Genomic DNA, 14,009 nt, shown 5'->3' with positions numbered 1-14,009 from the left:
CATATAGGATAACATACTGTAGGTTTTTGAAGCAGTGAAAAATGAATAAAAACCTTGTCTTATATCCTAGTAAATACAGTATTTAACAATAATTATCTCACTGACTGAAATAGCAAATGTTCTATAATTCCCCAAAAATTTATTTTAAAGTATTTGGGAAACAGTTGAAATTTTTATCTGGAAAAAACCTGAAAATGAAGAAGAAAAAAAATTGTATACTTCATCATGACAAAATTAGGTCATATATAGCGACTACAATTATTTCTTATCTAGCAAAACATGGAACTGCTACTCTTCCACAATTACTGTATTCATTAATCCAATCACGGGGAAATAGTGGTTGTGAAATAACATGCAAAACTGAAAAAACTTTTAAAGAAAACAGAGAATAATAATATTTTACATGAGTCATATATGACAATGGAAGAAAATTTTGTCATCCTTAAAACAAGCTGATTTTTCCAAACATTTTGTAATTGAAAAAATTATTGAAGACACGATTTTTGACCGTTTCTGGAAATTTTCCAACACTCCCTATTGTAAAAAAGAAGTTAAGAAGAGTTTGCTGACACTTTTTTCATGACTTTATCCAGATATATAACACTTCTTTTTTTAACAGTTTTTATCTTACTGGCCTTTTTTCAACTTCACTTTGGATTTGACCAGATTATATTGGGGTAGTCAAATGGCAAGAAATGAAAACTAGCAAATTAGGTAGAAACTAACAGTGAAATCTGTTGAAGTTGCCCAAACTCAAACAAAGACTCAGACTTGGGTCTCTTAGAGTAGCAACCCTTTGGCGATCTAGCCATTTTTATTTAGTTTCATATTAAAATTCCTTAATTTTGAAACTGAAATTTGAAAGTAGATATTGTTACAGTATAATCCATCTAAATACTTGTAACAAAACATAATTTACTTATCTACATGTGCTAAATATTTATATTTAATTTTATTTAGATAAATATATGGTATATTTATCTAAACAAATGCAATTTGTATCATTAAAAGAAAATGAAAAATGTTCACAGGAAATAAATTCAATACTATCGCATCATATTACTATATTACTATTTTAGAATCAAATTACATTCCAAGAAATATAGTGAAATAACAATCCAGAGTGGTAATTTGCTGTTGAAACAGGAGTCAACCTTTGATTTATAGTATATTTAAACAACAGAGAACCAAGATTTTAACTTAAATAAGAAGGTCAAGGCCTCAAAATTAGATAAAATAAGAAATATGTGATAGAAATCTATAATTTGAGAAGTGTAAGAGAAAGGAGTAATATTTTTTAAGTTATAAAATTTCATATTTGAACTACTGTTTCTATTTTCTTTCAGTTTTAGAAATATTTTTCTAAGACAGAAACTGTTTTATAATAGTTAATTATTTAAAACTTTCATTGTATACAAGATAATGAAAATTTAATATTTATTTTACCTTTTTTATTTACCTTTTTTATACCTTTTTTATTTATTTACCTTTAAGATATTAAATTTATTTAATATCTTAAAGGTATATAAATTATATTTTCATTTAAGTGCAGTCAAAAGTTTGAAAATAATAATTATATGTGAAGTAGACAATGAAATTATACTGTAATTAATGCATTTAGTTAATGGTTGGAAACTCATCCTAAAGAAATTAGGAATAACTTCTTATTTTTAGTTTGATGTATTAAATCATTTAAATTCTATTTAAAGAGATTCAAAGTAAATTTTAGTACAGATTTAAAGTATATGTTAAAGCTAGATTAAGCAATAATAATATATATATGTTAATGTTTTGATAACAATAAACAAAATACTCTGAATAATGAATCTGTGCAATGGTGAAGTTACATTTAAAGCTTAAAAAGTGATGTTGACATAATAGAAGGAATGTGGTTTCAACTCTGGTTCAGACTTAATATCTAACACCACTCAGATATGTTCGGTCTCTTTCCTTGTCGCTCGGCTGCCCTATTGCAAATTTGGTCAAACTCATAATGGATACAAAAAGACCTCAGTGGATACAAGCTAGAATAAAAATTAAAAGTGACAAATTACAAAATAGAATGATATTTATGTGCTGTATGTTGCATTGAAATGTATAAAGAGGAGAGAGAAAGTAAAGAAGATTTACATTATAAAGTAATATTTTTAAAGAATATAAGTAATAAAGTATTGTTTTTAATACTTGAGTTCCTCAGTATGTGAAAAGTTACCATCAATATTTGTTTGTTCTTTATTAGTCAGTGGAAATCTCATTTTTATATAGCTAGAGTCATATAAATGTTCATTTTAACAACAAAGTAATGTTTATACATATTTATCAGATTCTTAATTTATGTATTTTGTGAGGAAGTTTGAAATATGTTTCTTATTTTTGAAGTCATTATGTAAGAATGATTTGTTTTGATTGTGTTGAATTTCTGTTATTATTATATGTTGTTTGCCATGTAGAATGACAAATCATTATTATATATTATGTAGAAAAAAAATTAATCAAATGTTACATGAAAGTTAGATATAAGCAGTACACTCTTATCCAGGATGAATGGAGAAAAAAATGTAATTTCAATTAATTTTGCACCATGTAAATTCCTTTATCCTATAAATGGAACAGGTAAATTTAAAAGAAAAAAACACGAAGAGAGAACTATCATTTAAAGTTACTTGTAATAAACTGGAGACTTTGGCAAAGTTTACCATTTTCTTTCTTCTTCTGGCCATTCAAAGTGATTTATGATGAATTATGACTCGTAGATATTTTTGGCATCCCAATTAATCTTTTTTCCAATTAGTGCAATCTCAGATAATCAAGTTGACTGTATATATACATCTTTGATTTATTTAACTGTGGTATAAAAAGATTTATACAATTTAGTTGCAGAAATCATATTAATGAGGATAGAAATATATGTATTTATTTCCAAATAAATTTTATTTATTTTTTNTATTTTTTATATATATATTTAATATAATATATAATATCATAGGAAAATACAAAAAGTAAATCTATTCTTACAAATGCTATAAAATTGGACTTACCTTATATAGAAAAGCAGGGATGATACAATGGATCTCATCCTGACCCTCTTTAATATGGTATTTTCTGTAGTATATGTTCCTGAACTCTTGATCATTAAAAAATAAAAATAAAAAAAACTGAAGTGTTCTTTTAAAGGTCTAAAGTGTTTCCAATTGTGTATGGTTTCTATTGCCTCTATTGTATGCCTGATCAGTCCCATGATAAAAGAGTAGACGATGAAAACAGGTTCTCTAAGTGGCTACAGGATGGAAAGAAATTAAAAAAAATATAGGCATATACAATATATGTTATGGTCATATATGAAATTTTGATTGATTGATTAATATATCTATTTATTCTATTTAAAGTTATAATTATTGCAAAAAATGGAATTGTATTTTGTTAAATTATTATTATTTAATTGTGGCACGTAAATAACTAAATTTTATTTTTCTTTCAGGTTTAAGTTAATGTTGGCTTGGAGAACCTTATCAGATTTGTATAAATTACTTTTTATAAACAATAAAAAAAAATTAATAAAAGTATTTTACGTTATAGTAGTTTATACGAAGTTTATTAAAATATCCTTTGTTTCTTCTCAAACATATTTATGTCGTTAATGTAGAAACAATAGTGAAAATACAATATGAATTTGGGAACATCAAACGTAACAGATATAATTATTTTGGACTGTTATTGGTTTAATATATTGATTTTCAATTTTTGTAGATATTTATTTTCAATTATTGACATATTTAAAAAAATTGTATATACCATATGATATAAACGAGGTCATCAAATGAAAGGAGAATGAGTTTGGTGATGCTGCTAGTCGGACTCGTTGATTCAGTGAGTCAAATAAGCTTGTTGCACTGCCGGCTCATGGCATTGTAAGTCTGACTTGCAGTAGTGCCTCGACCTGTTTGCAAATTCTACTTTTTTTGATTGCTTGGCATATATTTTGTACTATTACAAAGGCATACAATAAAAGTAACATTTAGTGATTATTATTCAATATTTTTGTACATTAGTAATGAATGATGTGATTATAGTGTACTTCCCACAGATCTTCGCGATCTACAAGGAGAGCACTACAACACTGTGGATCCTCTTAGATCTGCAGGCACAAATACTCATGCATAAAGAAGAATTTGAATTAGGCAAACTAAACACAATGTTTTAACATGCTCTGCTCTTGCATTTTTATATGAATTTTGAATATGAATATGTTGAAATAGAGTAATATAGAACATATGCGATAAGAGCAATGTTTACTACTGCATTTTCTATGTTGTGATGTATATCTGAAATGTTCAAAATTTTTTTTCCTATTTCTTAAATTTATTTTCTAGAATTTTTGGTCTTAAAAAAAACTACAAAAGTAAAAATTTTGGGTCTATAATATATTTCTGGATCTTTTACTAATTGTAAGAAATCCGAAACAACTCTTTTCTAAATTTCTCATCCTTATCTTTGACATTAATCAGCACTACTACTTGTACTTGTAGGCTAAGTCACTTTCTGATTTTTGTTTGAATACTTTTGTTGAAGTTAATATAAGGTAAACTGCAAACAGGAAATTGTTTATAATATAATTATGTGACAGTTGTAATTGCTAGAATGAAAAATGTAGCTCTTGATGAATACTTATGATTTATTAAGCACTTTTAATGGTTCTGACTATTTTTTGTTAGCATAGTAGACATTTGCAAATTTCATATTTTTCAAACATATTCAAAATACTGATGAAATTAAACACTTCACATAAAGGAAGGGTAACGAATGTTTAGATAACAAAGAGTAATGGATAGGAATGTGGCCGAGCAGATAAAACTGTCGAACACCAGTAGTTGGTTGTGGATTCGTGCCAACTGACGGGCTGGCCACGTGCAGTTTTTTCGTTTTTTTCATGTTTTTTAATACCTAAATAGAAGGTAGTTTTTCTTAGAAAGTCTTTGGGGAGACATCTCGGCAGATTGCCCACACGTCACATTTTCATAAATAAATCAAATAAAATAAAAACTGGATAAGAGTACTAAAGAATGATGTTACAAGCATTACATTCAAACCAGTTTTAAGTCCTCAGAATTATCCTCTGACATTCACTAAATGATGATTGTGAGCTGAAAGAGTTAAGCTGGAAGAAAATGACAAAAAAAAATTCTATATCCATCAATACACGAATCTGTCCCTCAGATAATTTGGACACTTGATTATCTGCCTATGCTATATGATAAACATGGACTGTCTGAATCATCTTACTCCTAATTTTTGTATAATTAAAATTACTAGTACAGTATTTCATTAGAATTTCAAAACTGACTTATCCAATATATTGAATACTAAATATATATGAAAGAAAGCAGGCTCGAGACCAATTATCCTTTCTTTCCACATCGTATACTAAAGATAATTATCACTTTCACTAGTATTTTATTAAATACAGTAGTTTATATTAAATTTTTAAAGTTCATAATACTTTAAATTAATAGTTGTAAGAAATGTGTAAACTGACTTATTCTTTATTTTAGAATTTGTAAAAATGTATGTGTTTTGCTGGAAGTGTAGCCTTTGGGGATGGCATTCAGAAATGGTTGCTATCACCATTCTAAAGTAATACTTTAGTCTTTATAATTTACTAGAATAACAGAAAATGAAAGACACTACTACTAGAGTCTACACTACTATCACATGTAAATAAGCATATAAAATTTAGGGACTCAATTAGGGTGGGATTATGCAACAGTAACTAACCCTTAATATAGTTCAAAACCTTACGTATTGTTTTATAATTTGCAATTAACAAATATTTATAAAGAACTACTTTGTTTTAAAATGCCTTCCATTGTACATTGTCCTTTATATTAAACAAAAGAAAGCTAACAACTCTGTTGCAGGGGGATTAGAAACCCCAGGAAGTTTCCACTGCTATTTTATCTGGTCCCATTTCTCATCACTCAGCTGTTCCCACGTGAGCTTAGTAGAATCCACAATGAGTGTAAGGCTTTAGGGCAAAAGTATTCAGAAATGTACAACAATTTTGAATTTATACTTCATTTTGATTGATAGCCTCATTTTCTTTCCAATTATAAAAGTTTTTTGTGTGAAAGAGCATAAGAATAGTCTCAAAACAATACATACCACTTAATTCTACAATAAACTTTGTTTTTTTAATACATAAAAGTAATGAAATGTTAAAATTTCTCTACATTTTCGTATTGTAAATTACCTTTAGCAACAAGTGAAAAGAGACATTCATTGAAATGTACAGTAATAACGCATGCTGCTACAACAGTAGTAACGTGATTTTCTAATTCTTACAGGTTATTAACTCGAGTAATGTTACAAAATCAAACTTCTTTTTTTTATTATTAGGAAGTAAACGAGTTGAATCGAAATGAGGATAGATAAGAATTCTATCTTAGCCAGAAGGAAAAAAATACTTGAAGCTTAGATAGATTTTTTTTCTTTTCTTGCTAGATGGAATTCTCTTTCTCTTGTCTACTAAATTGGTAACTCGATCCCTTCCGAAACAACTTTATAAAAATTGTATGAAATTCCATTGACAATACTATTTTTCATTTACAAAGGTTTTGATATAAAAAATTTATTTTAAGTTATTTTTCTTCCTGTTCTTTCGAGTTCAAAAAATAATTTACAATTATATTTATGTTGCTGTATTCTTATTTTAAAGCATAGAATTGTACTTCGTATACACCTTATGTCGTCAACAGTATGCCATTTGCTAAAAATAGGCATTTTTTTGGCTGTAAGAGGCCCTTCTTTTCCAATATCTATAGCGGGTGGTATAGAACAAGGCTCAAAATATCCGCAGTTTTTTCACCCGGATTCGATCTTGTAATCCCCAGAGTAGCAGAATGACGCTTTGATCACCACTGCTTATTGTTATAGACTTGTTTAAACACGTCAGAAGTTATTTTTAATTTTTTGAACTAAAAATTCTATTTATCAAGCTGAATTTATCAATAGTAGAGAGAAAATTTAGAAAAATTAGCAAATGTTGCTATAACAACAAAGGAAATAAATGTAGGGGTAGAGAAGCTGTCTAGTATGTGTAAATATTAAGTTACAAAAATATGAAAATTTTAAAAATTTATTTAAAAAGAATAAAGAATAAAATTCTAAGAAGGAAAATTAGCAAATGCTACTATAGCAAACAATTTGCAGAATATAAATTTAGTAGCTTGTGTTATTGATTTGTAAATATACATGTATAAAATCACAAAAAAAAATTATTATTAAATTGGGATATAAAAAAAGAAAACAATATATAAAAATAGAAGATATAATTTTAAATTCTAACAAGAAGAAAAAATATATTATTCCTTAACTCTACTTTATATAAAATATTTCAATTGTTATTTTTATACATCTTGGTATATAAAAAAATGAATAAAACAACAAAGACTGGTGAAGTATGTTAAAAATAAATAAAAAGAAATAGAGTAAACTAAAATGCGAAGGAAGAAAAAGAAGGATATCAGCAGTAGATGTGATTTTTGTTGTAAATCAAATAATCCACATAACAATGTTTATGCATTAGGGGAAAAAGAGTTTAATTCGTTTTTATGCTAACAGATGGCGCTACGTACAGTAAATGGGCTACTACAGTTTCCTGTGTTAAAAATTTAAATTTTTTTTTTTCAAATATTTTATTTACATTAAATTTATTTCGATTATTATTTTTGTTTTCAGATTTTTAGAAAGTGTTTGCATATAACTGTGATATGGTTTCCTGGATATACATATTATCAAGATTTTAATACTTTCAAAATATCAATAAGGGAATTATTGGAAGTTGAAGCTCAAAGAAAGGTTGATAATGAAAATTCTCTGTAAATGAATTTCTGTAATTCACTATAACTTTTCAACAAATATATTTCTAATGAAAATCAATTGATGTTAATTCAATTTCTCTCCTTTATTCTAAAAAAACTTATTATTTTCAACTTTGAATTCATCACTCATCTTACTTTCTTCTATGCAATAATAATATAAGTACTGTACTATAAAATATTAATTCAAAAATATTAGTTTAAAACAATTATTTTTTCCAGAATTTGTATTTTTAGTTTTTAAATATATCTATAAATTGTATTCAGATATTTAAGAGAAATATAATCAATATTTATTATAAAGGTAAGTGTACAATGTGCGTGCCGCGAAAACTCAAAAACGAGTCCCGGTATGATCAAGGGATTTATATGGTGTGGTAGCCCTCTATCCCCATTCATGAAGAAGGTTCTCGTTTTTACCTGAAGGGCATGCTGTTGAAGATATAAGGACTGGAAGTTTTGCCCTGTAGAAATTTCTAGAACAGTCCAGAACATTTGAAAGTATTCGAGAGCATTCAACAACATTCCACAATATTGTCGACAATATCAACTTTAATATTCAAAAGAAAATTCTCAGTGAGGAGAGATTATACAAATTGATTGACACACAAAAGTTGAAGAAAGTGTCAACTTACCTACAGAATTTCTAAACTGTTTGCAAGTACCAGGAATGCCATTACACTGCCTTTGACTGAAAATTGGATCTCCAATTATACTCAAAAATCTCCAATTATACTCAAAAATCTGAAATCACCAAAACTATGTAATGGAACAAGGATGATCGTCAAACAACTATCGAATAACATCGTTGAAGCCGAACGTATGACTGGAAAGGACAAAGGACACAGTATTTATCCCCAGAATGCCACTGATCTCTACTGAACTGCCATTCCAATTTAAAAGACTGAAATTTCCAATCAAATTAGCCTATAGTTTTACAATTAACAAAGTGTAAAGACACACTTTAAAACATTGCGGCATCAACCTCAAAGACTCCTGCTTTTCTCACGGTCAACTATACATAGCTTTGCATCGAGTAGGAAATTCGAAAAATTTGTACATATATACCCCGGATAACAAAATGAAAAATGTTGTTTATAAACAAGTATTGTAAATAGTTAGAATATGTTTTCAATAAAATTATTTTACCTCTTACATTTTAAAGTTTATCCTTTTATTCCAACTACCACACAATCTCATATCAACTTCCTGAGCAGAGCCGGGTACCCCAGCTAGTTTATAAATGAAGAAAGAAAATAATTAATAGTTTAACGGATAATCCAGCAGATTGTTTGGCTATACAAATATAATTAAATTTGGCAAAATTATATCAAATGTTATATTGATAATTTTTTATTTCGATAAAATATGGCAGAAAAAAACTATATAAATGATTTGATGTATGAATAGAGAAGATAGTTCATAATTAATCAAATAAATATTTTAAAAGTTTGAGAAACCTCTTGATAAAAGATTTACTGCAAAAGTAATAAATTTTAGATTTATAGATTTATGACAATTTTTATCAATTTCTAAGATTTATATTTTAAATCTTAATCAGATTTTGCTTTATTTAGAAATTAAATCTCTTGACTTTATAAATATTTATATTTAATATTTGATTTGATTATTTGATCTTATTGAGTTTTTTGTTGCTGTCCAAAACATTTTTTCATGGAATTTTTCTTTTTAGATGGCCCTATTAAGAATTCACATCTTAAGAGTATTGAATGATTACTATAAATAATATTACAATATATATAATAGAAGGAAAGTATGGAAATTTGTCAAAAAAAAAAACTCTCCCAGAATTTTACATTTTTTGGATTTGGGACTTTGAAACATGAAGTAATGCAAAAAAAAAAGTTGGAAGTTTTTTCCTGTATGAATGGGTGTTAGTGTAGAGAGGCACGATTTTGTCTATTCACTTTGAAGCTTAATAAAACACTTGTGCCTTTTGTTGAAATTTCTGTTTTCAGGGAGGTGTGTGTGTGTAAGTGGCATTGATGCTATTAAATTTTGGTGATTAAAGGTGAAGGGGTGTGTAGTATAGATGGGGGCTGTATCTTATCCCAAGTGGGTTTAGACATAATAAAGATTTTACTCTTTACTAGTATTTAAAACTTTTTATAAAATTTATCTCTACTCTCAAAATTAAGCTTTTTGTCATCTTATAATTGAGAATCATTGATGATAATAAGTGCAGAGCGCAAACGGTTAGGAGTTAAAATTTGGTACACAGTTATGATATGTCATGAGAATGTACACTAAGAAAGGATTTTTGGAAATTTCCTCCTGAGGGGGAGAGGGTTAAGGATTACCCTGAAGAACTCTGTATCTACTGTACTATTTTAGATGCATTTTTGTGGGAAATTGCAAAGAATTCTCTAATTAGGCTTGGAAGAGGGGGGACTTAATTCTTGCACTCAGTTAAAACTGGTAAGATTGACTATATAACCGTCTGTCTTTATTCCTTTACTGTACACAATTTAAAGAATTTTTAAAATATGTTGGGCACTCAGTATGATAAACTCTTAAGTAAGAAAAGCTTTGTATATTGTAATAATTGTTATTTTATTTATTAATTATAATTGTATATTTTATTTATAACGAATATTTGTATACTCTATTAATCTAAGTTCTGATGATGATTATTAGATATGGTGTTTTAAGAAAAATATCTATAATCACTAAAAATAAATATTTTCAGTTAGAATATTTCTTACTTGTTTTTGTCTACTTCTGACTTCGAGGATTGGAATGTATCAATTATATAATAAAGTCAATGGTAATGATTTATTTTAATTTAATTTATTTATTGTCACTTATTTGCCGGTTTTGACCTGTAGAATCCTCAAAGTCGGAAGTAGAAAGTAGATATTTTTTACTTGTTTTTAACTGAAAATATTTATTTTTAGTGATTATTGAATAACCAATCCTATTGGTTCTAATTTTTAGAAAAATATCTATTATGTAATCATACTTTATAGCTTGCTTTTTGTAAAAATTATTTGAATGTTGTTTATTTTTTTTAAACATTTTCTCAAAATTAATTGAAATTGTATACTTTTGTTTAATTAAAATTTATTATTATAGAATCATTGAAAATTTGTTATGAAGCCATATTAATTAACCTTTTTAGTACAGTAAAATCAGGGCTGTGGAGTATGAGTTGGTAAAAATGGACCAACTCCGTCATCTGTTTTTTTAACGTACAGTAGTACCTCAGGATACGAACGCTCCAGCATAAGAAATTTTCAGGATAAGACATGAAATTCAAACATATTTTTGCTCCACGGTACGAACAAAAACTCGCCGTATGATGTTACATTAGTTTGCAGCGCCATTTTTTATTCACTTCTGTTCATTGGTCTCAGTCCACGTGTTTGCTTTGTTGTGGAAGGATCTTGCTTGATAAATGAAATCTTGAGGTATTATCAGAAAGTGACTGATTTTATTGAAAAGAAACATCCTGAAAAGGTTTACACTGGCTGTATTGCTGCTCAGAGTAATGACATTTGCCTAAGTCATTTTAGAAACATTTTAAAAAGTAGGCAAAGCCAAACCTCTTTGGATAGATATTTTACCAAGCAACCTCNTTGCTGCTCAGAGTAATGACATTTGCCTAAGTCATTTTAGAAACATTTTAAAAAGTAGGCAAAGCCAAACCTCTTTGGATAGATATTTTACCAAGCAACCTCTATCCAGTGAAAGTGCTGGTGGAAGTGAAGGAAAGAAAGCAAAAGCAGTGGATAAAAAAATTTAAAAATATATATAAAACAGAAAAGTTAAAAAATTAGTATTGTTATTTTTAAGTTATTGTTACATTATGTTATATAAGTTAAGTTTTAGTATCATTTTTTCGTATCCTGAGATACTACTGTACTTTATATTAAGGCTCCTAGTATTAGTGTTAACTTCCTAGCTTGCATTATATGATCCTCCTGTGACACAAGACTTTATAATGATTTCCTTACTTCATGCTTTTTCTTTACATGTTACTAATTATTGTTGAATTGTTTTCTTTTCCACAAATCTTTATTTAAATACATTCTCTGTTAGCTAATTCTAAACTTTTATTGCCAAAAGACCTGTACAAAATGGCTTAGTAAAGTATTCAAAAATACTAGATTTAACCTAAGACCACAGATACACATTTCTGTGTATATATACTTCGACCATGCAATGACATACAAAATAAACATTTTGTATGTCATTTGCATGGTTGAAGATGATAGTAGTGATGATGAAAAACTGTGGGGAAAAAAGATGATTACTTTCAGTTTCTTTAGGAATATCTGGTGATTCACTTTGTAATGATAAAATGCCTTAATATAATCAAAGTATGTTTTAAAAAATTTAGGGACAGGAGTTCAAGTCAGATCTAAAATTTTTTGATTTGGGGTTAGGGCTTAATATATCAACCCCACATCCCTAAGACAGATAATGTAGTTCTAATCTGCTGAAAAAATAACAACAACTTTCTGAAAAGCAATTGCAAGTTTTTGAAAATTCTTTTATTTTGGGATTGTTGTTTTGAGAAGTTTTAGAATTCAATCTTTATCATTGGAGATATATTTTGAAATTGTATTAGGAAATATTTCATACCTCATTTCCTTCAATTTATAATATGCTAATATTATGAGAGGAATATTATTTGTCATGTTATCAAACTAAATGTAAATTATATAAGATTTTAAAATATAAATTTTCGTCTACAAGTACGTATCTTCTAATATCAGGACTTATTACACTGGCTTTACAGATAATGCTACAGNGACACAAGACTTTATAATGATTTCCTTACTTCATGCTTTTTCTTTACATGTTACTAATTATTGTTGAATTGTTTTCTTTTCCACAAATCTTTATTTAAATACATTCTCTGTTAGCTAATTCTAAACTTTTATTGCCAAAAGACCTGTACAAAATGGCTTAGTAAAGTATTCAAAAATACTAGATTTAACCTAAGACCACAGATACACATTTCTGTGTATATATACTTCGACCATGCAATGACATACAAAATAAACATTTTGTATGTCATTTGCATGGTTGAAGATGATAGTAGTGATGATGAAAAACTGTGGGGAAAAAAGATGATTACTTTCAGTTTCTTTAGGAATATCTGGTGATTCACTTTGTAATGATAAAATGCCTTAATATAATCAAAGTATGTTTTAAAAAATTTAGGGACAGGAGTTCAAGTCAGATCTAAAATTTTTTGATTTGGGGTTAGGGCTTAATATATCAACCCCACATCCCTAAGACAGATAATGTAGTTCTAATCTGCTGAAAAAATAACAACAACTTTCTGAAAAGCAATTGCAAGTTTTTGAAAATTCTTTTATTTTGGGATTGTTGTTTTGAGAAGTTTTAGAATTCAATCTTTATCATTGGAGATATATTTTGAAATTGTATTAGGAAATATTTCATACCTCATTTCCTTCAATTTATAATATGCTAATATTATGAGAGGAATATTATTTGTCATGTTATCAAACTAAATGTAAATTATATAAGATTTTAAAATATAAATTTTCGTCTACAAGTACGTATCTTCTAATATCAGGACTTATTACACTGGCTTTACAGATAATGCTACAGTGTTTCACAGAAAACAATTTTTTATTTTATTTAATATACCTATTATACAGATATATTAAATAAAATAAATTGCTTTCTGTGAAACTGTGTAGCATTATCTGTAAAGCCAGTATAATAACTCCTGATATTAGAAGATACGTACTTGTAGATGAAAATTTATATTTTAGTAAGTCAAGGACATTGAGGCATTTTAATTATATAAGATTTTGTTTAATTAAATTGAAAAGAATTTTTTAAAAAAATGCATAACTGTAGAACATTCAGTTAACAAAAAATTTGTTACATAAAAATATAACAAATGAATATAGAAGGTATTCATTTGTTATATTTTTATGTAACAAATTTTATTCATTTATTTATATATTTTTCTTTTAATATTTGATTTGTTTTAAAGTTTTGTTGTCATGTTCTTTTATTTCTTCATCTTGTATAAATAAATAAAATATTAAGTGTCTCTAGTATTTACATATGAGCACTATGATCACTCTTGTGCTGAGTTTAATTTAATGAACTCCCAATGGTATGATA

The 14,009-nt window shown here is 27.3% G+C and overlaps 1 protein-coding gene across 1 annotated transcript in view; it reads left to right on the top strand.

Annotated features, from left to right (window-relative positions):
• LOC111626896 (DNA-directed RNA polymerase II subunit RPB7-like) overlaps nucleotides 1–14,009 on the top strand; it is a 41,420-nt gene that overhangs the window by 26,378 nt on the left and 1,033 nt on the right. Inside the window, exon 6 of the mRNA XM_023370420.1 lies at nucleotides 10,270–10,313. Coding sequence (XP_023226188.1) covers nucleotides 10,270–10,313 — 44 coding nt within the window. The remainder of the gene's footprint in view (nucleotides 1–10,269; nucleotides 10,314–14,009) is intronic.

Source organism: Centruroides sculpturatus, unplaced genomic scaffold (assembly GCF_000671375.1).
Source record: "Centruroides sculpturatus isolate CEXI.00-Female unplaced genomic scaffold, Cexi_2.0 scaffold33, whole genome shotgun sequence".
In the NCBI taxonomy this organism is placed as follows: Eukaryota; Metazoa; Arthropoda; class Arachnida; order Scorpiones; family Buthidae; genus Centruroides; species Centruroides sculpturatus.
The sequence above is the reverse complement of the archived record's forward strand: the minus strand, read 5'-3'. Positions and strand labels throughout refer to the sequence as shown.